Below are 27,306 nucleotides of genomic sequence, written 5' to 3'. Positions count from 1 at the left end.
GTCCGCAATAAATGACTATGGAAAGACAAAATACCTCAATAATTCCTTATGATTGGGTGTACTATGAGCTTTCCATCTAGAAGTCCCCTCGGTTTGAAGAAACTAAAATAGAAGCCTCAGTTGGTGGGGACTTCCTGAAGGAAAAAATAATACATATTATCTATATATTAATGCATAGGGCTACCAAGAATAAAGATATTTAATTAAGTACTCATTGGACTTCTAACCAATTCTCTGGTTGATTAAGCAACTTGAACAGGGATATGCAAAGGGATATGCAAAGCTTGCATTGGTAATTGACTGAGTGAGAAATCCAAGTTGATGTGAAGGCAGTAATGTTGCTTCCTGAAGGGTAGAAATGTAATATCATGTAATGGGGTATCTCTATTATTTAGGTCCAAGAGATGTGCAGGTATAAAATACACCATCCTGCCCCCCATCCCAGAGATTCTCTCTACAGTGGTGGTCTGATTAAAGAAATACTGGTTGATCAAGTATGGGTTTTATTGGATTCGTTTATGTTATTGTATTGTGTAAGAATAATAACAAAAAGGTGTTTTTGCTTATTTTTTACATGGCTGATATATGTGTCAGAATAGACCAAGCATTTTTAACCTGGTGACCTTCAGATGTGCTAGGAATACAATTCTCAAAACTGCCAACCAGCATGTCTATTGGGAATTCCAGTAATTATAGTTCAGCACTTTTGGAGGAGAACATGCTGGAGAAGATTGACACCAATCATATTTGGAGGGATTTCTTGCTCTCTTTAGGATCTAAAGCAGCTTTCCCATCTTGGTACCTTCAAGTTGTGCTGGGACTATAACTTCCAAAATGCTCAGCCAATATTGCATGCTGATTGGGAGTACTGGGAGTTGTAGCTCCAACACATCTGGAGATTAGCAGATCAAGGAAGACTGTGCTAAAGAAGGGCAAGCTAGACAGAAATTCCTAAGGAAATAGGACAGAAGATACAAGAACTTGAAAAAGTACCAGAAGTACACTTCTCAAGATAAGGGGAGGGACCTCTGGAAGAATATGGGGAAAAAAAGAATAATTCTCAAGAATGCAACCAAGAGAAAGTCAAAAGGAAAAATATGAGCAGGTAAGGAAGGCTGAGAGTAGGTGGACAAGAGATATTTCATGTTCTAGAACTGAAGAAACACAGTTCATACATTGATTTAAGTAAACTTCAAAATCTTGGTCTGCAAATCTCTAAATTCATACATATAATTATAAAGTTAGCCCATTCCCAAATGTTATTTTGAGCTTCAAGTACACACACTACAACTTAAAGTGCAAGCCCATCTCAAAAAAATATGTTTTCCTGCTGCCATAAAACAACAGAACCCAGACAGCCTCCAGAATATAAGCAGTTCCGATTTGCCTTCGAGAAACTTAAAATGTCAACTTTTTAAAGTCAACCCATTCAGTAGATTAAAGTAGACAAATTCAAGGGGTCTTCAAGGGATTTTGGATTAAGTTATCTAAGGAGAGCGTCCAACTCCCTGGTGAGATGTGACCTCACCTCTTCCCTCTAACTGGAAATTAATCACTCAGTAATTCAGTGGAGTTGCACCAAGAATCCCATGCCACTCAATTAAATGAGCCCTGGGCCATATCCGATCACCTATTCCATTGCCGTGTGAGAAGAAATACACCGTTAGCCTGTGCGTAAATGCAGTCATCAGAAATGCCTCCCTGTTGGGCAAAGGCATAAGGCATGCGAAGAATGCACTTGTCTCTGCAACACTACCACCCTGGGAGAAGCGTTACATCTTGCTTTCTGAATTCTATTTATTTTTGGTCTTCTGTAGATGGCTTGCAGTTGTTAGGAACATGATTGCTTCACACAGTTATGCTAATGTTTGCACTTCACAGAATGTAATTGATATTCCAGCCGCTTCCATGCCAAATATGGAAGCAGAATCCTGCAGATCAACCTTGTTTTGTTCCTCCATACTGTAAATAAAAGGAAGAGTCAAGTTGCCTTACAAAAAATTAAAAGTCATTTATTTTGCAATTGAAGAAAAAACCCTCCAACATCCCTCCCCTCTTTTCCTTAAAAATTATAGCTGTGTGGCCAAAGGGCAATAATTGGATTTCATGCAGTGAGCAAATGTTTTTCAGGTTCAGCAAACCCTAAACTTACAGCCTGTTCTGTAATCGTGTTAAGCTGATATATTTGAACTTAAGGCTACTGGTGTCATTGAAATCCATGGAACAAGCGAATACTGTGCCAAAAATCTGTCTTCCCCTTTCTCCCAACTTTTTCCCTTGAGGAAGCAGGTGCTACCATATTCTCAGAATGCTTCAGAACTTCTTGAGGCGGCATCTTGGAGTTCACTTGATTCTGCAGAAGTGGTGGAAGATGTTGGAGCTTTGTTTCCCTTTGTTTCAATTCTACATTTCTCCAATTCTCTGCAGCTGACCTGGCTGGTCAGCTAAAAATGTGTCCTAGACAGAGTTCCCCCATGTTGGTCTTCCAGGAGTTTTAACCAAAGCCTGAGAAGCTAGGGAGGATGCTGGCTGCTGGAATTATCACTTTACTTTAAACAACAAGACATTCATACCCAGAGACAGCTCCCCACCACCACCACAATCTCATTGCCTATCAAAGCCCATCCTGAGAACGAGTGACATTCTCTTAATATTCTTTTCCATCACACTAAATAAGAAAGGCTAGGGGGAAAAGCTAAATACCATTTTTGGTACAGTGCTAGAACAAATGCTGAGGTCATCAAGTGGGATGAGAAGTAAAGGTAAATTGCTGCAGTCTAATTCATGGGACTGATTCACACATATGCACCCATCGCTTGAGGGCTGCCACATTTGAAGATGTGAATAGGGTCCCCTGACATTGTCTATCATTAATCCATATAGTCTTATATGACATGTTTTTTTTTAAACAGGCTCAGGCTTTGCATTCAAGTCTTGGCAAAAAAGAAAAAAAAATCCAAGGTTCCCTCCAGAAATGGTAATCCTGTTTCAAATATCCTGGTGTTGGTGTGTAATGTGTAGTCTGGCTTACCTTGTGCCCTGACATTATTACATGTGTGCTTATTGTGTTCATTCCACAGCCCTGCCAGCTGTTGTTTCTGCTGGAGAGTCTATAGATCTCAGGTCACCCTCTAGTATCTATAGAGAAGAAATGAACACAACTACGAATGACAATTTGGGTTATAGTAATATTAATGCATCATTATGTGAATTTTTCGTTCAACTACAGAGCCAACATGAATTTAGAATTCATTAGTTGTTTCCCCAGCTTGATATCAATAGATTAAAATGGGAATATATGCCATCCTGACTACCTTAGAAGTCAGACAGATGAGAATTCATAACTTTAATCCATTCAGCATTGCTTATGCAGAATTTAACAGGGTTAAACTTCAGCTTCACTGTAACCATTACTTTGGCTTAAATTTGCTCCAGAGCTCCTTCTCTTCATGGGCTTGAGCAGCTGCAATCAAGGGAAGTCCAGAAAATTACAGCTTCCTGGCTTTACGAGGAAAGTCCTTTCATAGATCACCAAAAGTTAAACTCATGCTTTAAAATGGTTTTGCGATTTCCTTGGCTGGACATGTATTTATTTATCTAAAATCACAAGGTTCTCACTGTTTTAATATACAGTATTAGGAAACTTCTTCCATTAAAGATATAGTGTGCATTGAACTGTGAGAGTAATCTAATCAATCTACATAGGTAGTTTGCATATGTATACAACTCCAAGATAACTTTAGAGAAGTAATTTGAGATATGATGGTGCTGGACATCCACTCAGCAAGTTCATGGAAACTATGCTTGCTCTGTGTGGCAACATCCTCAGAATAGCAAATGAAGGTGCAGCTAAGGTAAAAGCATTCTTTCTGATGTTTGATTAGCACACTCCCATTTTCTTCACCTTCTCCAGAGCCATGTTTCCTAAAGAAAGCAGCTAGGAAAAATTAATCAACTTTCTTCAAGTATTTATTTAATTACTGTCATTTTATTTCACCCCAAACTGACAAAGGACTTCTCCCAGGAGTTTCATATATGTAGCTGTTCTATGAGACCTCACAGGTGAAAACCCACCAGACATACCTCTCCTCTCATCCTGCCACTGAGTGGTATTGCCCATTCAGGGAGGAGCTAAAGTGTCCCCCAACTCCTAACGCTCATAGACAGTCCAGGAAGATACCATGATCAATCGTATCAAATGCCACGGAGAGATCCAACAGGACCAAGAGAGGTGCATTCCCCCATCCAGATCTCAACAAAAGTCATCAGTCAGAGAAACCAAGGCCTTTTGTGTCCCATGACCGGGTCTGAATCCACACTGAATGGATTACATTTCTAAATTGCTAACTCCAGCAAACTAATGAGGACGAAACAAGGATAGCATGTTTTGAGAGCATTCTTTCCTCTTGTTAAATTTAATCCCTGTTTTGGTGAAGATGAGTCGCTTTTGGGAGATGGGTGGTGATCAATTTGATTGATCAATTAATTAATTAATTAATTAATGAGAAAGATGTTTTAACTGGTTGGGCTATCTCGTGAAAAGAAGCCACATTAGATACAGGGGTGTCCAGGGAGGTCAAAACAGTCAGGACCATGCAATTGAAGTTCTCCTCCCTTTTTATGTTATGTGCAATTAGATACATGTTCTCTATTTGCACATCAAGATTAGCTGGCCCTGGTGGATGGAGAAGGATGTGAGTGTGTGATGCAAACTCCCAAACAGACCCAGTCTCGTTTGTAATTAAATTAACTTGCCCATCTGGATCCACCATGTCAAGAGATGCATTTGTAGGATCAGAGGCTTTCATCAGAATGATGAAACAGCAACATGCACCTTCATCTCACAAGCCCTTTCATACATTTGTGTGATGTCACAACCCTAGCACAAAAACACAGCCAGAGCTTGAGACAGAATGACACAATGCCGCTTTCCTCAGTTGGCCTCCCTGAGGATGCCTCTTTGCTTCAGGGTTAATTGTCCCTACCAACATTTATGATTTAAATGACTTCCTAGAAAGGTTTCACAAAAATGAAACCTTCTCTTACTCCTCCTATGGCTGCATAGGGAGGGAAAAAAGGGCTGGGGGTGGGGGGATAAGACCCCCATAAAGCAGTGGTGCCAATTTCACTCACACTACTGTGGCTTTTTTCACTTTAGAGGAGGAAAGGGGGATGGGGTGAATAACTAGACATGGGACCGGAAGCAACAGTTCTGGTGCCAGCTGGGGGACTGTAAAAGTGGATAGCCCTAGCCATTCTGTATCATACATGAAAATGAGATGGCTGGGTGTGTATTTGGGCAGCAGCACAGAGTGATCAAACATCCAACTCTTCAAGGGGCAGGTCTCTTTTTGACTGGTAAGGACCTGTCAGGGAAAAAAAATTACAGCACCAATGAAATCTATCAGCTGAATAAATCCATGCATTGCTTCACTCGCTGACTGAGCTCATTTGGCAGCAGGACTGGAGGTGGTATGATGTATCCCAGATGACAACTGGCTTGCTGGACATCAGTTGTAGTAAAGGCAGCCTTCCTATAAATTGCCTTCACAATCCACCTACAGAAAAAGCTCTTGCGTACTGCCCAGCTGAGAAGGTTGGTGTGTAGAGTGGGAAGCTGGCTAAGAAAGCCTTGGACAAACACCCCTGCTCACCCACTAACCAATTAGAGCAGGACTAGGCAAGACAACACCCTTTAGCACAAGTCTGCTTGCAAACACTCTCCCATGATCCTGAAGACCATGATTGTTCATCTGGGTGTTGTGAGTTGGGGGACTCCAGCTTACATATAACAACCACTAATGGGAGGAGGACCATCGAATTAACAGGACCAGAGCAAGTCTGGGGGGAGAGGAGAAGTTACTGCTGCCCTATCTTCAAATAAGAACTATGCTTCACTGACCCAGGAGGTGGGTGAGATGATGTTCTCTCCTGGAGACTATGAAGGTCTGAGGAAAATAGGTCCAATGGAACCAAGCAACACGGAGCTGCTGTCTGTACGCTGCACATTCTCCTTTGATCTTAGTGTCATCCTTGGGTGGACAGACACTACCCATCCAGCAGCAAGTTTATAACTGGGGGTGGGAAAAATGGTGGGGAATGTCTTTCTGGATTTGCAGCTCCTGCTTGAACAGCACGGAGCCCATGGTTAGGGGGCTTTTGCCCAGCTGCATCCTTTCTTGGCGCAAGAGCTCCTAGCAACTGCAACTCAGGCTCTCATCACCACCTGCATAGATTTGCATGGGGCTGCCTTTAAAGACTACTAGGAAGTTAGAACTAATCCAGAATGATGGGAGCGTATTACACCTGGTTACCAGGTCAGTTCAGAGTCCAATTTAAGTTGTGTCAACTTACAAAGCTCTGGGATACCTCTTAGACCCGACTAGATTCCACCTGGTCTGCTACATCATACAGACCCAGATTTCCCGGGGGGAGGGGGGGCAAAGTAGAAGATGTTGCCTCTTCGTAGCAGCACCAAAGCAATGGAATGGGACTCCTCTGAGATCAGGTTGGCCTCCTCCCTAGACGCTTTAGAAAGTTATTAAAGATGGAGCTTTTCTTGGAAAACTTTTCAGGAACATCACCTACACCCTTATTATTTTCCTCTCCTCCTTCCAGTTTTGATTTTGCAATTTGGGTTGTGTGCTGTTTTAACTCTGTCCTATTTGTTTTTACAGGGAGACTGTAAGTGCCAAGAGTTGCAAGATTGTGCCGGGATCCAAAACGAAGGAACAAGGAAATCACACCAGGCTTCAAAGGAGGCGAACGATTCGTTATGAAACCAGATTTATTAAAGTTTTTTTGTACAGGAATTTTACAACCTCGTCATGGTAATTCTTGAAATATGTACATATTTACAGATTTTCAACAGTGTTATTAACTTTCCACCTACCAAAATATACAGATTTATAGGCAGGTCCAAAGATACTTTTTTAAAAAAAACTGTATCACAGATACAAATATATTAAAGCAATCACAAGAGCTTTAGTGCAATTAAGGTCAAAAACTCTTCACCTCTAATTATCTTGATTTATCAAGTTAGTATTGCCAGCCATAATTCACATTTAATCTGCTCTTTGCTAACTCGGGTTTGTTTAGGATACACACACGTTATTAAACTAGAAAAACAGAACTCAGTGACAAAACACCGCATGGGATGAAGCACACCGAATCCTGGGAGCCCTTTGTTGGCAAAAGCCTTGAAATAGTATTGTGAGGTTTTAAAACCTCAAACTATTGCTTTTTCAGCTTTCCTTATAAGGAACGGTGGCTATTGCGGTCATTGCATGCTGCTTACTATCCCTGATGACTTCATAGAAATACATTTTCCATTGTACCTTGAAAGACAAAGCTACATAAGTCTGCATTACATTCCTCTCCCAGAGGTGACGCATCTAAGGCAGTGTTTCTCAACCTTGGCAACTTTAAGATGGATGGACTTCAACTCCCAGAATTCCTCAGTCAATCATGCTGGCTGAGGAATTCTGGGAGTTGAAGTCCATCCATCTTAAAGTTGCCATGGTTGAAAAACACTTGAGTTAAAGGTTGTAAAATTCAGATACCTACATTCTGGATTAGAGAAATTCTGAGGAATTAGATCAGTGTTTCTTGGCAATTTTAAGACATGTGGACTTCAACTCCCAGAATTTCCTAGCCAGCATGGCTGGCTGGGGAATTCTGGGAGTTGAAGTCCACACTTCTTAAAGTTGCCAAGGTTGAGAAATACTGATCTAAGGCCATTCACATCTAGCTAAACTACAATTCCCAGCATCCCTCACCAATGGTCATGCTGGGAATTGTAGTTTTTCCAGAAGTCTTTCCAGGTCACTGATTCCTAGTGCTGGCCTACCCCAGGCAATTTTAGAAAGGAAACCTAAGTGCTTTTCCATCAAACACTCTGTGTATTCTGCACAGGCACACTCCCACGCCTGCCAACAACAGACCCAGCTTATTTTTGCCTGAGATGTATCAACAGCAAAAGAAACCAACTATCTTCCGTCATAAGCTTCTTTCATTTGCCTGCCTGGATGAGCTGTCAGAAACAAGGGCCTATTTTACACCAACTGGACTTGACACTGATTGCAAGGACTTCATTATCCCACTCAGGAAGCTAATGCTTATGCAAAGTGTATTAATTATGGACCACAAATTAAAACAAGACAATCTCTTACTGCCAGAAAGACACAAAAACGCTGAAGACAAAAAGGAAGAAGAGTTTTCTGGAGGCAGATTATAGTTGGCAGAGTTACAGAAACGCATGTTGGTATTGCTTCCTGGTTTAGCTGATGGGCAAGGGAAGAAGAGAGGGAGCCAGCGCATTGCATCACCCGTTTGGACAAAAAGCAAAAACACAACTGCGTTTCAGTCTACACAACGAGATAGGGCTTATCTTTGCCTCTCAGGTTAGGCCACTCCACCCTTGGCTGATGTGTTTTGGTATTCGGATATTGATGCTGCTTAGAGAGGAACACCCAGTTACACAGATACAAGAGAACTAACCAAGGTCAGAAACAGGCCCTTTCAGATGACTTCTTGGGAAGTACGCTTAAAATTGGACCGCTTCAGTTAACATTTGGCACCCAAGAACAAGGATGAGCTTTGAAAGTGCATCTACAAAGGCTGGGTTCTCCTGACTTGCACAGATTGGAGCGACCTCTTGGATTAGCAAACGTGGGTGGACAATGGCAAAACCAAGGTCTTGGGCAGAAGTCTTTTCCCCCTTGTTTCATGAGGCCCTTGTTGCCGGAGATGCCAGAGGGTGAGAGCAACACCTTGACAGGCACACACAGCTCCTCCCTTCACTAACACTGTACTTAAGGCACCAACATAAACAGTGCATCATTGTGAAGTCACACGCACACCCACATCTGTTTGACTGCTGAGTCACGCCTGGAAAAAGTGGAAAGGTGGCTTCACCTTTTCTACAAAATACATGTGATGCATTCAGGGCATATTTTTGTTTGCTTTAAGGATTAAGGATCAAATGGATATTCAGGAACGTAGGTGCCAATGAGACAGTTAGCTAACTGCTTTGCCGGACGGGGCTTCAAGGACACCTGTCCTTTGCATCCCATCAAAAACAGCATTGAGAGTCCCCGCTCAGATCACATGGAAGCAATTTTAATAGGTCTACTGAGGAAGTTATGCATGGAGAAAGAGTGGTGTTTTTCCTGAAGCCAAGGATATTTATTTTAATGGTTCTGACCTTTCAGTGAAAATAACTGGAAGTTAAATACAGTTTGGCACCTTTGGGACTGGTAGCAATGCAAGGGTCTGTATCTGTGAAAACTTTCCAAGTGTGGCAGATGAGGTTTAAACCTCCCCCAAAATGTCCAAGCCCCTGTACTCAAACTCAAGGCCACTCAATTCCAGATGCCAAGACTCTTCAGGTCAAAATAACAAAGATTAGCTACCCGATCTGTCCATCCAAAGCCTTCAACTACAGCTCTGTTGAAAGGCTAAACAGCAGCTTTAAATCTGGATTAACCAAGTGGAGTTGCAAACTGTAAATCCAGCTGTTCAAAAGCTAAACCCCCAAGGTCAACATGTTTCGCAAGATTAGGATGCACAGCCTGATCTAGATGGTTGCCTTGAAGGTTGAAACATTCAAGTTGGTTATAAGCTGACTAGTCTAAGAACCCAACAAAACAACCGGAGAACTCTGGGCAGAAAGATATGATAGCCACGTGAGAAAAAAATATTATTAGAAATCAATGTCAGACTCTTATTCCCACCATTTTTTTTTAAATGTGCCACCCCATCATTCCAGCGCTGTGATTATCACCCATCCTGCCTGGCTTCGTAAGAACCACAACTGCATTTCTCTCTTACTTCACCAGCAAAAAGATTCTGTAATCAAAGGCCAGCTGGCAGTCCTGTTATTTCCATGTGAACTGGACAGCAAAGCCAGACCATGCGAATCTGAACATGCACATAGAGCTCAGAGCTCTTCTGTTGAGAAGGAGGAAGCCAACCGAGGCTGCAATACTTCTATAGCGAATTCCAGATAAAGCTATCTGATTTTCCAACGAAATCCAACATTAGCCTCCCCCTCCTCCCGATTCTAGTTCAAAAGTTCAGCACGCTTGCACCAGATGGCAGTCCCACAGACTTCGAGGGAGAATCCCTAGATTCAGCAACCCAAGACTGCAATCTGCCTGGAAGCTTTTATGGATGTGGGAGCATATACAGGCCTTCTGCCTGTGGGTTAAGTGCATTTTAGATCTCTATTGTCCTGAGCACAGGAAGGCTTTTGGAAAGCTATGCGTTTACAAGACGAACACACACATGCACCGACACAAAACGGACACAAAACGTTGTATGCAAGTGTGACATCTCTCGTCCCCGAGGCAAAGTAAGTAGGTAGAGCTAGCAAAAGAAGAAGCTCATGTCATCGTCCTCCTTCAGTTGCTCTGGAACAACTTGATCAGAGATTTGTACATCCTGGTCGGCGTACCCAGATTCCAAAACTGCATCAAACCAAGGATGGAGCAAAATTTCAGGAGCAGTGAGTCTTTCAGAGGGTTCTCGCCTGAGAAGGCTGCGGATGAGGCACCGTGCTTTGGGAGAGATGTGGTCGGGGATGCAGAACTGTCCACGTCGGATTTTGGAAAACAGGGCAGTAGGGTCTGAGTCATGGAAGGGATACCGTCCCACTAGGAGAGTGTACAGCATCACACCCAGGCTCCATACGTCGGCTGACTTCCCAGAATAGGTTCCCGTTGTGTTTAAGATTTCTGGACTGACGTATGCCGGACAGCCATGTTTGTCTGACAATGCATCGTCCTCCCCTTTCATGATGTGGGTATCTTCCAAGCTTTCGAGTCTCAGCTGCATCCTGGGGAACAGAAGAGGCCAACACATGAGTTACAATGCCAACAGTACTCAGAGAAGTAAAGGTCATGCTTGCACACATACATGCAGCAGAGCACATCCAGACTTCTTTCCTGCCCAAACATTAGCAACCTATATGTCAAAGCTTCTACACAGGGTTAATCTGCAAAGATGATAAAGTAAGGCCCTTGCTATGGCAAACAGTTCACATAAGTTCATCAGCCGTTCCCTTCTCAAGGACATAGTCACTTTCATTATGAGCGAGCCACTGTAGATCAAATGCCACAGTCGAAAAGCTTGGGACCATGGCTTTAGAACTGAAATGGCTTACACACTGGGGCCCTGAAGCATTAAACAAATGGAGATCATGTGCCAGTGGGTAAAAATGCATTTCTTCCAATTCAGTAACACAATGTTACAATGCGGGTAGGAGAATAAATTAGCTATTGTGTACTTCCTTCAGAATCACATCCCCCTAAAAATCATGGCAAGGACTTCCATGCATGAATGGGCCACAGCAGAACCAGTATCCGATGAACAACTATTCTCAATGGGTTGTCGGTCATAAAAGGAGAAAGGAGTCAAGCAAATGACATGCGCATATGAGAGACCCCATTACAGCGAGTCACATTCACAGGGTAATGATCTTGAATGAAAGCCAGTTTTGTCTTGGTGACGTCAAGCCTTAACTCATTGATGGAGTGCAGCCAAAACCTACATCCCTTTTGTTCCTGAAATAGTTGTAACTCTCTACTTCGGTTATACAACACTCCCCTCCCCCACAATACACACTCACAGAGTGGCCTTGTAGCTTACACAGCTTTTATGCAGAATTCTCTTCCCAAAACCTTGCACTGCAAGACTGCTGTTCTTACATTTGTCAATTAAATATTTTCCAGCTTCTGTCAAGTGTGGTGTGCCACCTTCCTTACAGCTTTTGCTGGCCCAACTCCTTGCTGTGACCTTCCTCTCCAAACCAAGATTCTTCTCCCTTCCCCCTGTCCTAGCTGGTTCTGTAAATGGAATATATGAGTCAGATTGTCCTACCTGCTGTCCAAGGGACTGGTGGGATCCAAATTTCACACCTGTGCTTACTAGGCTGACCTCTTGCCCAACATTGCTTAACCCCCCGGTTACCAAATGTGCTGCATACAACATCGGCCCTGCGCAATTACTAAGTTTCTAAATTAGCAGCCCTGAGAGCAATCTGCTATTTCAGCAAATGATTCAGTTTATCAGAGGCAGCCAAACACACAACCGTTTCCCTTCAAGGAGAAGCAGTTGCTGTTTTTATAGGTCAACATGTACTTTCTGATAGACTGCCCTCGTCCCCAGCCCTGCTCATTGCCAAAGGGCCATCGTTTTGCTACAGACTTTCAACCTTGACTTAGATTGACTGATTCGCACATGCACGTTCACTCCTTGCTTATATATGTTGGGCACCCAATGCCTCAAAGTTATGAAGTGACCTAACAGCATTGAAAACACACAGCAGGAGGACAGCTTGGAAGCTTAATCTATGGTGCAGAATCCCAGCCATCCATCTCCCTTCTCCCAGGGAGAGCTTTCATCCAGCAATCTCTTTGTTCCAGTTGTTACTCTCAGTGCCCACATTCACGTGCAACAGCAGGACATTTAACAAGATGGCCTGGTTTTCACAAAATACTCTCCCATAAACAGGTGGGCTCACATACCTTGGACTAGCCAAAAAAGAAATCAACCAGATTTGCACAACATGCAAATACAGTTACTGTGAGGATCATGCACCAAAGCGGATGAAGCACATTTTCAAAAGCATCATAATCTGCCCCTGCTCTGCTCACCAGGAGCCCAGTCTGCACTGCCCACTGCTTGCAGCCACTTCTTCATCCACCCCAGCTCCCTCACTTCACTTTGTCAGCTTTTTGCTCCATGTTCTCAGCAATTATTTGTAACTCCTCTTGGCCTAAAGCAGACACCAACCTTGGGCCAATGCACCTGAACCTTTATTTACTTATTTATCATGTTAAAGCTGGACTACGTGTTTTTAAAAAGGCAGAGACAGCCCTAATCCATCTCTCAAGGTTCCTTACTCAGCAACACCAACTTCAAACCTCCCCTGAAACAAACTACAACAGATTTACATGGCTATCTCCACAAATGCAATGCTTGTTAAATGCAAGCGCCTCCTTGCATCAGCTCAGCATCCTGCTTCCATCTGCAGCCAGTCAGATGTTTCATAGGCATCCCCCATTAAGACTCTCCTTAACAACTGATTCTCTGCCACTGCTGTTCAGAAGTGTGAAGCTTGCACCAGGAGCCACGAAGCCAAACAAAAAAAGGCTCTGGTACTAAGAGAGATGGGGGAATTAAATGCAACCAGAAGACACGACTGCCCCTCGGGGCAAAGGCATGATATCTACCAGACAGACCTAGAGTCTCCAGTCCGTAGTGAGGTGCAACCCCTACCAGATCGAAGAGTCCAGAATTATGCTGGGAATAATTTATTCATTACTATAACACAGAACAATCAGCTGCTCCTTTACCGAAACTAAAAACATTAAAATTAAACATGAAAGGCTTTAAAGCATGCATACATATACACTGAGAAATAACTACACAATCCCAAGCATTCACAAGCAACTGTGCCATCACTTCAAAGTAATGTAAGGACTGCAGCAGTCATGTGTGAAATTGCTTCTGATGTCAAAAGCAGAACTCCCACAAGGTTCAAATGGGATTGATTTTCCTACCTCTTCTGGGCCTGCTGACACATGATCTAACTGCAGTTATCTTCAAAGAGCTGATCTAAATGCTGTATCTTCCTCCCTTGTGCCCTTAGCACTCTCTTTCTTTAAGGGGTCCTACAGTTTATCTTTGGAGGAGGACAAGAAAAGCAACCTCACATTGTTGGCTGGTGGAGCAACGTGCTGGCGAGACAGCAGCCAGCCTCTGAAGTATGCCCTTGCCAACTTCCCAGCACTTCCTCTCCACTTGTCCCCAGGGCCAAGATCCAAAGGACCAACCAATTCTTCCAAGACACCCAAGATGGCCAGACAGCCAATAAACTGGACTAGCTCACTACTAAAACATCACAAACTGTGATTAACATCAACTACAGGTTGACAAGATTAGTTCTCTAAAAATACAATGCAAACCTACATTGGGGGGGGAGGGATGGTGCCAAGCCGAGCATGATTAAAACTTGACCTCAAATTGTCAACACCATTCCTTCTGCATCAAACCAAGGTGACACGTAGAGAGATCCTTGGTGGCTTTGGGGCCTTTAAATATGGGGACTTCATTGAACAATAGATTAGAAGGGCATGCAAATTGGTTGCAGAACTACAGAAAACACACTCATTTGGTCCCACTATGCCACCCACTGCGGCCAGTTTTTGCATTCCTGCCTAAGTCTGTTTCTTTCTCTCTAGCTTCTGTTCCCCCAACCCTCAATCAATGACAGGTCCTTCACATAATTCTCATTTGCCATCAATGCCCGAAGATAATTCATTTAAACGTGTGACACTTAAAAGTACATCAACTGTTAATTCGTGCCCACTCAGCAGCACAGCTAACCTTGTAATCTAACTGAGACACAAACCGTAGAGGACAAAGTAATTCACAGACCAGTTATGCTAGTTTTTTTTGTTTTGTTTTGTTTAGTTGTTTGGATTGGAGCCAATTAACCACTGGGACCTTCAGCTCAATCAAGATGAAGCATTTTGGATACAAAACAGCTTAGCCCCCACGCCTGCAGCCAGGGTCTATTAGTTTAAATTAAGTTATTCCACTTAGCAATCAGAATCCCGTCCCTGTTCTGAATTTATTCGTTTGCAAATATGGCAATTTAAGATCTACAGCACCCATGGCATGTTGCCTATAAACAAGCCTCAGTGGAAAAGCTTCTCATACAAACATCCGACAAGGATTAACCTAGTCATGTGTGCCCCTGCTGGGAAGCCAGGATCTGGCACCAAATTCCCAGCTCACAACCCTATGACAAACAGGCTTCTGTTTATACACCCTCTTGCGTACACATTTGCCCCAATAGGAATGCAGATAAAACAGCGCAAAAATGACCTTAAGAGGTTGAAAGAACTACAACTTAAAAAAAAAAAAAGCATGCTTCTGTAGCAGCCTCCATTATTTCTCTGGTAAGGATATTAAGTGAAATTTGTGGAGGAAGGAACATTTAGAGGTAAGAAAGCAGTCCAAGAAAAACAGCACATTTAGGTCCAAGGTTCAAAGAGCTGCCTAAGAAGGTCAGGAACAGAGAAACCATGTAGGGTTTCAAAATTATTTGCACTATGTCTATATCACCACTACTATACTGAGAGTTAAATGTTCCACTTGACACTTATACATTCTTCACTGTAATAGCTCTTTGGGTCCCAGCCAGAAGCAAGGCAGATGTTTATATAACACAACTCACATACTAGCATGGCAAAAAGGCTGGGCTTGAATAAGAAAAGCCAAGATCACATTTTGTGCCTGGGATGAGCATTGTCAATTGAATGTGCTCTGCCTATCTGCTCTTTCCCAATAGCATTAAGGGTGTAATTTCACAGGCCTATCATCAGGATTACTGTGGCATGTTACCCATGTATGCTAGGTGTTACTGGATATTAGTCCCTACAGAAAGAACAAAAGCCAAAAGCATTAGCTTCCCCAAACTGGATCACCACCCTTTCCCCCATTCTAAACAAGTCTGTTTGATACAGAGAACTGCTCTATGATTTACAGCAGGGATCGGCAACTGGCTGCCCATGGGCCAAACCTGGCCTTGTAACTAAAACTGGAAAACAGAAGGGCATGGGTAAGCATTAGAAGTGGCAACTGGGAACATCTGCCCAAGGATCCTCTTTGGAGAGATATCTGAAAGCCAACCATCACATAGGCCTGTCTGCTCACCTTTCTTCATTCGAAAACACAAATTTCCTGAGTTTGAGGTCCCCCAGCACAATAGCCGACTGGTGGCAGTGAGCAACCGCAGAGACAATCTGTTTGAAGAGTCTGGCAGCTTCCTGCTCTGGCAGACGCTTGCAGCTCCTAACGTAGGAATGCATGTCACCAAAGTCCTTGTCAAAAAAGACATATGCCTTCGTGTCTCCAAGGATAGCCTCCACTATCCCAGTGATGTTTCTGTGCGACGGTAACTGGATGTAAGGCCTGATTTTGTCCTGGTAGTGTTTGAGAGGGAAGACCTAGAGATAGAACCAATGGGGAGGGAGAGAGAGGAAAAAAAGAGATTAAATAAAGAGGTATTATCGGGAAATAGAAGCAGCAGGGATGATTCACCTTGAGGGATCCTGATCAAACATCTGCATTCATTAAACCAGTGTTTCTCAACCTTGGCAACTTTAAGATGCGTGGACTTCAACTCCCAGAATTCCCTAGCCAGCATATGCTGGCTGGGGAATTCTGGGAGTTGAAGTCCTCACATCTTAAAGTTGCCAAGGTTGAGAAACACTGCATTAAACCATGTTCTCACAATTATTAGTAAAATGATAAATCACCCATTAAATCACCCATCAAGGAGGAGATAGTAGACGCTGCCACAATGAGGTAGGCTACCATGGTCAAAACACAGCAGAATGGAAAAACAGAGAGGCAATCAAGCTTTTGGAAGAATTACACACTTCCTGGAATATGTAACCAGAATAAGCTCCATTTCATTTCTGTGCAAAGGTGCTTAGATGAGGAAGGGGAATTCATTTTTGGAAGATGATGGAAGAGCAGCGGTCCAGATGACTGAAAGGGAGGATGGCAACTTGGGCCCCTCCCAAGCTGTGGAATGATACCCATCATTTCCCACAACTAGTGTGGTATCTTGGGCTGCTAATATGCCACCACCTGGGGATGCACATGGCCCTTCCTGAGATTGAGACCACCTCCATCCGTAGACCATTAGGCCCTTAGCACAGGGAACAGGAAGTCCAAAAACACAATGCCAAATCAGGCCCTGATCTCATCGGGCAAAGCAGTTCTGATGCACAATGTTGTCTTGGGTACGTCTCTGCAGACCCTGTCACTGTCTCCACCTCACACCCCTTTGTGCTACAGAAACTTGTAAGATCTGCCAATTCCTGCTTTCGGCATTCCAGAAGAAACACCAGCACTGAAGCTGAGTATACTTTGCAGCTGCTGGAAACATTCGCCGGCAGTTCCCTACCAGCACAAAGGTACAGTAATGCCCCTCTCCAGAGTATCAAGGAAAAATGAAGGGGAGGTGGGGGGGAAGAGAGCACGCTATTAAAAGCCACTGAAGCAGTCACCTTCCAGTGAGTCAGACAAAGGTGAGGGCAACCGGAGCTGCAATTTTGGAACACAGCAAACATTTAAGCAAGGAAGAATAGGATTAAAGCCTCTCATACTTTATTCACAGATATTTTGCAAGACTGCAGTCATGTTCTGGGACCTGCTAAGAGCTTACTCACATCCTAAGCCTGGCTGGAAATGGTGACTCTTCCACCTGGCACAGCTCCTAGGGAGAAAATAGGCTGCAAAGGGTCCCAAACAATCACACACACCCTCTTCTTCCTGGCCAATCTCTCTCTTGAGCAGTACCTCATCGAGGTCTTCTCCACCACCAGAACTAGTCCACCGTACAGCAAAAGTCATACAAGCCTAGATCAGCCTGTTGCAAGCCCACAAGAGGTTAAAAATAAATACTCCAAGAGGACCACAATTTTCCTGGTTTGGGAAAGAGCGATTCTCCCATAGGAGACTGTTGAAGAAGCGTTTGTAAGCCAGAATGCGCAATCCTTACAGACCAATCTTCTGCAGGCCTTGTCAATTCACAAGCAGAAAGCCAGATGAAGTGAATGAAGGGGCGGCTAGCAACATGAGGTTCAACTGCAGGGCCTCCAAACTCTGAATACAACTTTTTTTTTCAAATCTACCTTCCTACTTCCCACTATGTTCCTCCTCTTCTCCTTTCCGTATTATTATTTGCAGTATGTTAGAATTTAGATCGTAAGGTGTATCAGGGAAGCCCATTTTGCTCCTGAAGAGCGTAACCAGAGGCACCCCTGATAGTAACTACATTTCAAGTAAGAGCATGCAATTCCAAAGCTAGCTGTACCTACGTTTAGGCTGTTTCTAAAAGCAGGAGAAAGTTATGAGCAGGAGTCAATGGTCAGAAGAATCTCCACAGCAGTGTTTCTCAACCTTGGCAACTTTAAGATGGGTGGACTTCAACTCCCAGAATTCCCCAGCCACCATGGGCTGGCTGGGGAATTCTGGGAGTTGAAGTCCACCCATCTTAAAGTTGCCAAGGTTGAGAAACACTAGAGAAAACTATCCGGAAGCACCTTGGATGGTTTTGGTTTTAATGCACCACCTCGTTCATCCCAGGTTTCACAATGCACCTTACTCTGGAACAGACCCATTTATTTTAAAAGGTTCTGCTGCAGAGCAAGCCAATTGCACGGAGGCTCCGCCGGCAGGTGGCAGCAGGAAACCTGCTTGCGACGCTGGCCTCTTCTAAGGAAGGAGAGGAACAGAGGGAGGCACAGCGCGTGTTTTATTTAAAGAGCTGAGGACACCCCACGGAAAACTTGGAACGCGCTCGGCTCGTAGTGGCAGTCAATTCCTGCTTGCGTACTGTTCTGCAGGAGGGGAGCGGAAAACAAGAGGAGATGACGGAGGGAACTTAACCCTTCCGTACCCTGTGGACCTTTCCCGATGCAATTTAAAAAAAAAAAAAGCATCCGGGCCCCGCTTCTGCAGGGATTCACTTCGTGCATCCACCCAAACATCCCGGGAACATTCCGGGCAAAGCTTGCGGTCGCAACTGCAGCGCAGCCAACCGGGCCCGAAGGAAATTAAGAAACGCATCGCGTTTTGCAGATCTCTTCCCCGGACCCTCCTTTGTCTCAATCCAGACTCGAGCCGGCGCCTTCTCCCAAGCCCGCGCGCTTAGACGGAGGTTTACTCGGAAGGAAATCCCAAAGGCGATCAAGGGATCGCCTTTCCCCAAAGCCCCCTTTAAAGCAAATGGCAGAAAGCGCCCAAGGTGCTCAGCCGTAGTTTCCGGGCCCTTCTGATTTCAAGTTTCTCCCCACCGCCCAAATCCTCAGACACCTCGGACGTCGCGCACTGCCGTCCTAAAGGGACGCGGCGGCGTTTTGCAAGTCGGACCTTCGCTTTGGGATGCAGAACGACCGATCCGGCTGAAACGCCGGATATTCGAGGCGGTTAATTGCGCACGCCTTATCCAAGGCGCTGGAAGTCCCATTCAAGTTTCAGAGGCGCCGCGCGGCTGGCGGCCGGCCGCTGTACGCCCCTTTGTTTTCCCCGAGGCAGGTCGCCCCCCGCGTCGGATCCAAGCCCCGACGGGTGAGGCGGCTCCGAGGCCGCGCCGGGGGCCCGCCCGGCCGCTTACCTTGCAACGCAGCTCCCGGCCGGTGTTGATGTCGAGCGCCCTCGAAACGTGCTCCCGGTCGAGCAAGGGCAACAAGAGGTAGCCGGCGACCAGACTGGGGCCCTGCGCGCTGGAAGGCGAGCCCTCGCCGCCCGGAGCCGGAGAAGCGGGAGCGTAAGGCGAGCCCGGCGCGCTGAGACAGTCCTGGGCAGCCGCGCTGGGGTAGTCGACGGCCAGGCGGGCGCACTTGGCGGCGGCCGGAGGGTCCTCGGCGCCGTCGTGCAAGAGGAGGCGCTTGGAAGGGGCGCTCCGGCAGCGGGGAGCGGCGGGAGCGGCCGCCGGCGGATGCAGGAGCGCGGCGGGGCTGCGGGGTTCCAGCTGGCGGCTCATGGGGCTGGAAGGCGGGGGCCGCGGCGAGCAGGCGGGACCTCGGGCTCCTGCGCGAACGAAGCCGGACGGCGCCGCGCGGGCCGGGGAAGCAACCGGAGGGCCGAGCGGGCTGTGCCCCTTCTCCCTCCCGGCGGATTCGCGCCTCGCCGTTCTCCTCCCCTCCGCCTTAAAGGTGAGCCGCCGCGCAGGCGAGAGAGGGTTGTTCAATGCCGTCCGGGCTGGCGCGCATCCCCTCCCGGCTCGGCAACAGCTGCGAGCGCCGCACGGCCGCCCTCACCATCTGCCGGCGCTGCTGCCAAACTCCTGGGAGCGCGTCGAAGTGCCCCGTGACGCAAAGGGAAGTGGGCGGGGCTGCGGGGTGCCAGCCCGCCGGCTCATTGGCGGCTTCGGCCCCATTCAGAAGCCGCGGGAGCGAGCGGGCGGGCGCGCGCGCTCCCCTCTCTGGCTGCTGGGGCTTCTGCAGAGGGGCGGCGCGGCGCGGCGACGCGCTGGCGGAGTCCCCGACTTAAGGGGGCGCCAGAGGGGGTGAGCAGCCGGCGAGTCGCCGGCCCCAGACCCCTCGGCTTCACACACGCACACCCGCTTTTCCCCGAGCGAGACGCTGGGAGCGGAGCCCTTCTCGTTCACCAGTTCGGCTTGACACTGCAGCATCCGGCATCCTGGAGAACGGCGAGGCGCGAATCCGCCGGGAGGGAGAAGGGGCACAACCCGCTCCTTTCCTCCTTCGGAAACCAAGCGAACCCCAAATCTAACACGGCTTGATTTGCTGTCCCCAAACTTGCTTGTACCCCAGAGAATGCGCCGCCCACATTTTTTTTTCCTTGTCCTGCCTCAGTGACGAAGAAAGGAAATCCATCCCATGGCAGATTTGGGATGGTTGTGGGTTCTGCTGACAATAAAAGGGCTTGCAGGGAGAAGCATTCTCCTTGCGCGGTGTGCCTCGACCTTGGCCACTTTAAGCTGTGTGGACTTCAACTGCCAGAATCCCCCGGCAGCAAGGCTGGCTGGGAAATTCTGGCAGTTGAAGTCCACACAGCTTAAAGTGGCCAAGGTCGAGGCACACCGTGCTAGGGGTTTCAAGGCTGAAGCTAAATTCCCAGGCTCAGAAACCCCAGGAAGGAGAGCAGTTCCACTGGGAACTTCTGGTAGGTGTGAATTTGGCTGGTAATTTCCCTGAGTTGATGCTTTCTGCCAGGGCTATTGTTGGTTTGTTTAATTGATTTTTGTCCTGCTTTTATTTTTGGTCAACTCAAGACAGAGTACCAACCTAGTACTCCCACCTCCTGTTTTCCTGACAACAACAACCTTGTGAGGTGGGCTGAGACAAAGGGACTGGCCCAGAGTCACCCAGCCGGCTTTCACGCTTAAGGGAGGATAGGACTGGTGGTCTCTTGGCCGCTTCACCAAACACAGGAAAAGCTGTTGCTCTTTGCCCATGCTTCTCTGGAGGTGGGGCCATCTGCAAGTTTTTGCAAATGGTCTGAAGAATGGAGGTTTGACAGATGTGGAAATGTAACCCCCCCAAAGCATTGTATTTGCATCTTGCCAGTTTGGCAGCCTGTATCATGGAAACTGTTCCCTTGCACCCTTCCCTTGAAATGAACACCAGCCCAGCATGGCCTGGCATCCAGCGCTCTACTCTCTGAGCAATGTATGCAACAGAGCGTAACAGCCCACAAGTCACACTTTCGGTAAAGGCTTCCCAGCTGTTTTGGTGTGTCATACTGAGTGGTTCAAAACGAACACCACTGGCATTGGCACTACAGAAGCACATCTTTTATAATCTAGAACAGTGTTCCTCAACCTTGGCAACTTTAAAATGGTTGGACTTCAGGTCCCAGAATTCCTTAGCCAGCCACGCTGGCTAGTGAATTCTGGGAGCTGAAGTCCACCCATCTTAAAGTTGCCAAGGTTGAGAAACACTGATATCGAAGGTAGGAAGAAAATATGGCAAGATGGAAAAGACACCAACTCTTCATTAATGATGTAGCAGGGGTAGCTGCAGGATATGGTATGAAAAAGTCAAGCTGACAATCACAACAGTGCAATTGATGCTCTGCTGATTTTTTCCTTGTGTCACCTGCGCAACAGACATACAGAAAAGGCAGAGCTTCCATCACACCGTAGTGGCCACCATCTTGACTTTTTTTTACCTTGTCCTGCAAGACCCCCCTATTATGCAGTATACAATAAAAAATGGAAACAAAATCCTGTAAAGCACGTAACTGCTGTGCATGCTGGAGACTAGTGAAATGGTCAACCCAGGTAAATAGCTGAGATGGCCACGCTGAGGCAACAGCAGGTAATTAGCTAATTAATGGCTATATTGTTACTTTCAAAGAAGTTGTGAGTAGGACATTCTGTCTTGTGCCCATATTATTTGGTCAGCGATCTAGGGCAGGGTTTCTCATCCAGGGTTCCATGGCACCCTAGGGTTCCACAAGAGGTCACTAGGGGTTCCCTGGGAGATCACAATTTATTTTAAAAATTATTTCAAATTCGGGCAACTTCCCATTAAAGAGGTAAGTTTCATTCTTTATTTTGAGTTTAAGAGCACTGTTAGTGCATCTATACAGACCTACCCATGAAACGAATATAATAATATTGTGACTTCTGGCCTGTATTTGAGCCTGGATGTGCAGGGGTTCCCCGAGGCCTGAAAAATATTTCAAGGGTTCCTCCAGGGTCAAAAAGTGGAAAAAGGCTGATCTACGGTTCTAGCTTTTTGCCATTCTACCTCCTTGGTCTGATGGGACTAGATGATGTGTAAGCTATGCGCACTTGCTGACAGCATTGCGTAAGTGACTTCTCATGCTCTCTTGGGCCACAGCTGAAGACTCCCTGGGTGAGGGATGATTGTTTAGCAACCTTGACAAAGTTTGCATCTCTTCTGAGGAACTCTCCTCAGGCTGAACTCTCAACTAACCACTGCAGAAAGGTCTTACCCAATGCAAGCTTGTTGCAAATGCTTGATGACCAGGCTCAGGAAGAAGAAATTCAGAATGAGTGAAGGGGTGACCTGCATTGGTTGGTACTGGGTAAGTTTTCCACCAGGCTAAACCCACCAGGTTACATGCAGTTTTCCATCTCTGAATGATGGAGAACCATGGTAGGTCACCTTATTTCTACTTGCTTTCAGCTAGTAGCAATCTGAATGTTACAAATCTGGAAGGTGCACAGAATCAGGAAATGCCAAGGCCACTTAAAATGGACACTATTAGAGCTAAATGTTGCTACAACGATCTTGCAAATAAAGTCACAAAATCTCTCCTGGGAATGTTTACAGACTTTCAATTTGCCTATGGTTGTTAGTAAGGGACGTGGTGGCACTGCAGGTTAAACCGCTGAGCTGCTGAGCTTGCCGATCGGAAGGTTGGCAGTTCAAATCTGCGTGACGGGGTGAGCTCCCGTTGCTAGTCCCAGCTCCTGCCAACCTAGCAGTTCGAAAACATGCAAATGTGAGTAGATTAATAGGTACCGCTTCGGCAGGCAGGTAACGGTGTTCCGTGTAGTCATGCTGGCCACATGACCACAGAAGTGTCTACGGACAAACGCCGGCTCTTCGGCTTTGAAACGGAGATGAGTCGGACATGACTGGACTTAATGTCAAGGGAAACCTTTACCTTTACCTATAGTTGTTAGTAATTTATGGCACTTGAAATAGGGTTTCAAGATGAAGAAAAATGATTTACTTTCACAGTCTGGTGTACAAGTTTCAGTCTGGACAGCTGGAGGTGTCTGACTTCCTGCAGGTTCTCAAGAAAGTGGTTGTTTATGAAGCAGAATGGTCCTTTTGCAGAATAGGCAGATATTTAAAACAAACCTATTTCAGACTGCAGCAAGTGGGCAGGGGAGTTGATAACCCCTCATCTTAAACCACAAACACTCATCCCAATGAAGCATAGTAAACCGGTTGCTTTTATTTACTTTCTCTCAAACACATACCCCCCCCCCCCATACACACACACCAAATTAGTTGTGACAGGGGAGTCTGAATAGTAGATGATTCATCAGGCAGATCCTTGGCTGGGTTGCATGTTTAGATTGTACTGTTAGTACCATCTGGAGATTCTGCAGGGAGATGCACACCTTGAGGTCACCATCTGCAGAATCTTGGGCTCCAAATACAGATATTTGTAGAGTTCTCAAACTGATCTGTTAACCACACAGCAGGAGCCTGCACACCATCAGCTTTTGTTATTCATTTAGTCGCTTCCGACTCTTTGTGACCTCATGGACCAGCCCACACCAGAGCTTCCTGTTGGTTGTTGCCACCCCCAGCTCCCCCAGGGACGAGTCTGTCACCTCTAGAATATCATCCATCCACCTTGCCCTTGGTCGGCCCCTCTTCCTTCTGCCCTCCACTCTCCCTAGCATCAGCATCTTCTCCAGGGTGTCCTGTCTTCTCATTATGTGGCCAAAGTATTTCAGTTTTGCCTTTAATATCATTCCCTCCAGTGAGCAGTCTGGCTTTATTTCCTGGAGGATGGACTGGTTTGATCTTCTTGCAGTCCAAGGCACTCCCAGAATTCTCCTCCAACACCATCAGCTACTTTCAGTATATTTTAAGAGGCACATGAAACCTCTTGTGCAAGAGGATTCATTGTGTTTTCAGTCCCATTAAGGTCTGCCCATGATTAAGAGGGATATTCCAGGGATTCCATTTGCTACTTCCTTCCAAGACCAGGGAAAAAGGGTTTGCAAATCCTTTTTTTTTCAGCAACTTGCCTTGTCTCTCCATATGTATTTTTTAATGCTCTATTTTCCTACCCCATCTGTTGAACAGCTGCTGTTTATGGAGAGCATCCATCCATCCAGACACCCAAATTGCTTCCAGGTTTCCCTTTCTGGACTGTAAATTGGGGACCTTGTAGTTCAGCTTCCAGGTATGTTAGGACTTCAACTCTCAGGATTCTTAGTTTGGGGCTGATAGAGAATTCTGGGAGTTGAGGTCCCAATATTTCTATAGGACAGCAGGATGGGGAAGACTCATGTAGCAGAATGCTTATTAACAGATCCGGCTCTTTGCCTGCAGCACATTCAGTCCGGCTCAGACAACACACTAAGGTCATAATATAATCTATTTGGTTTGAGATTAGTGAGTTTTGTGGACCTGGCTAATTGCGGTTTGCAAACCCCAGTTTATAGTTTAGCATGTTGCATGAAGCTAGCCAGTTATGCTTTGTTTAGTAAACCAGAATTAAGGAAATGATGGCTTGATTTTTCATTTCTATATGTGTGGGGTTTAAAAGATGTATTTGTGGAGGAATGTTCAGTTCCAATAATGTGTAGTACAATCCAGAGGCAAGTTAACCAACAGCCACCAAGTCACCCCACCACCTCTTTCAAGGATCATTTGGCTTTAAGAGCCCCAGTTCCCATTTTCTACTTGCAATATACCAATTTTTAAGATAAATCCTCTAAAGAAGACTTTCTATTCTCTCTCTCTCTCTCTCTCTGAACAATCTCTGCGGTCAAGAAGAGATGGACCATCTCAGACACAGTTGCTGGGTTAATGGAAGAGGCAAATTCTCCATTATATAATCATTGCCTATTTGTTCAGCCTGTTTCACTGATCTAAGAGGTAGGCAGATTATGTCACATTTTGGGCATTATTTTATTGCTGCTCTTTGTTACTGCGCTGAATGCTTTATCTACCTTGACCTGACAGCAACCCAATGAGTAATCCATAACTTCTATTGGTATTTTTATAGCAGTAACAATGCACTGGGTCAGGGGGAACAAAGGCACCCAAGTCAGCTCTGTGTCCTGTCCTTGCCTGGAGCAGTGTTTCTCAACCTTGGCAACGTTAAGATGTATGAACTTCAACTCCCAGAATTCCCCAGCCAGTCATCCATCTGAACGTTGCCAAGGTTGAGAAACAATGGCCTAGAGTGTGCCAGTGAACCAAGGCAGCAGGGCTTCTTGTTAGATAGGAAGTGGGCATGAATGTGTCTGCAACTAGTCTTGAAATAGCCATTTGCAGTAAATCTGGGGTTGGGAGCAAAGGGCATGAACTGTGTGAGCCACCAGCCAATTTGGGACAAACAATGGAACAGACTGAAGATTCCAAGTGGGTTCACAAATGGCCCTCAAGTCAAAATGTGGTTGGCTTGATTCTGGCTTAGGTTGTGCTGGGAACCCAGCCTTTTTGGACTGTATGCCCTTGTTTATGGCCAGGGCAGATAATTTTTTTTCAGGTAAAGTAGAGCAGGGCCTGCATTGCATTTTTTAACATTTGTCTTGGCATCCAAAGACTGCAGAGGACATGATAACCCTTTGGGGACGGAGCCAGCTTTTCTGGCCCTTGGGAATGGATTGGAGGTTATTCAAGTTTAGCATGCCTATTTTGGGGGTAAATTTTTAAAAAAGAAATTGCAAAAGATTGTGTGGCCAGAAGAATGGGGCTGGGGGCTGCATGTGGCTTATCACAAAAGAGTGGTTTATCTTTTTAGTGTGTTGTGAGAACATGATTGAGGGTGGGTTCCTTGATAATCGCCATGGAGAAAAACTGTATGTGGTCACTAAGGGTTGACACAGATTTGATGGCAAATAATCGTTGATAAACCATGATTAGAGAAACCAAAGCTTAGCATAGTGCATGAACCCACTCTTGTTTTTGTTAGGTACTTTGGCCTTGCTTCATTCTCTCTCCCACTGCTGCTGCTGTCTCTGGACCATCCTACCCTTACGTTCAAAGGAAATAGGGTTCTGCTTCAACTTTTAAGCCCCATTTTTAAATTTCTGACCCAATGTGTTTGCCTGCCTTAAGGACTGCAAGGCAGTGGAGTACGCAAAGAGCACACTTCTTTAGTGCTGACCCAATTAATCACTGTGGACATAAACAAATTTGTAATTCAATGTACAAAATCCACTTCATTAACATGTGGACGTGAGTACAACCATAGATGGGTGTAAAAGAGAATTAGACTCACATGGATGAGGCAGGATCCAGGAATAATGCTTTTTTAAAACCATCCATGGCAATCACCAGAATTTTCAAATACTGCATTAGAATCAATAGAATTTTTTTAAAAAAAACTTGTGGAATGTTAAGAGTAGGGTTTTTTTTTAAGACAAAGGAGCTGAGAAGAAGGGAAAGAATTATATGTATGGGGTGATGTCCATTCATATTGTGCCACTCTGCATTTACAATAGAGAAGATAAAAAGCAGAAGGGCAGCTGTTGGTATGTATTAGGTATTTTTTCCTCAAGAGATGGGAATCAAAAACGATCAAGGAATCCTTCAGGACAGAACTGGCATAGACTCCAGGTGACTGGAGGTTGCTAAGGTCTCTGAATGGAAAGGTTTTGTAGCATATCCTGCCCATTGATTCTAAATTCTCACTTACTTTCTCCTTTCTGTGGTACTAGAAAAATAAAGGCTGCATATGTTTCCACTGGAGTTAAATGTGGAGGCTTTGAGGTTAGATGTCTCTCTTTGAGAGGTGGAACTCCTTTGAGGAACAATCTTAGACTAGTTCCCCAAGAGTTATAAGGTTACAGTTTTAATCTTCTTGACATCTAGATGGAACTTCAGTGTTCCAAAGTGGTATGCATATGAATTCTAGTTACTGGGGTGCACGGATAGGAAGGTCCAATCATGCTCATGTTCAGTTTGTGAGCTTCTTGGGAGCCATCTGATTGGCCAGTGTGGGAATGGAATACTGGACAATATAGGCAAAGCTCTTCTTGAGTTCTTATGTCACTACAGCAGTCTGTATTATTACACTAGC

The 27,306-nt window shown here is 45.5% G+C and overlaps 1 protein-coding gene across 1 annotated transcript; it reads right to left on the bottom strand.

The window, feature by feature from the left end:
• Positions 1-6,769: 6,769 nt before the first annotated feature.
• On the bottom strand, positions 6,770-19,870 carry TRIB1 (tribbles pseudokinase 1). The gene is made up of 3 exons (XM_063299684.1): positions 19,202-19,870; positions 15,727-16,019; positions 6,770-10,837 (listed from the first exon to the last, which is right to left on the bottom strand). The coding sequence occupies exons 1-3, from the start codon at positions 19,568-19,570 to the stop codon at positions 10,369-10,371; spliced, it is 1,131 nt and encodes a 376-aa protein (XP_063155754.1). The 5' UTR covers positions 19,571-19,870; the 3' UTR covers positions 6,770-10,368.
• Positions 19,871-27,306: the final 7,436 nt, after the last annotated feature.

The sequence above is a fragment of the Candoia aspera genome, chromosome 3, assembly GCF_035149785.1.
Source record: "Candoia aspera isolate rCanAsp1 chromosome 3, rCanAsp1.hap2, whole genome shotgun sequence".
NCBI lineage: Eukaryota > Metazoa > Chordata > Lepidosauria > Squamata > Boidae > Candoia > Candoia aspera.
This window is presented reverse-complemented; position numbering and strand designations above follow the sequence as displayed.

Bases quoted from the DNA above. Each gene is read 5' to 3' on its own strand.
- TRIB1 (XM_063299684.1), bottom strand. From the start codon at position 19,570: ATGAGCCGCCAGCTGGAACCCCGCAGCCCCGCCGCGCTCCTGCATCCG. The intron at 16,020-19,201 runs GTAAGCGGCCGG...TTCTATCTCTAG, and splicing joins GCCGGGAGCTGCGTTGCAAG to GTCTTCCCTCTCAAACACTA. The intron at 10,838-15,726 runs GTGAGCAGACAG...TCTGTTCCCCAG, and splicing joins GTGTTTTCGAATGAAGAAAG to GATGCAGCTGAGACTCGAAA.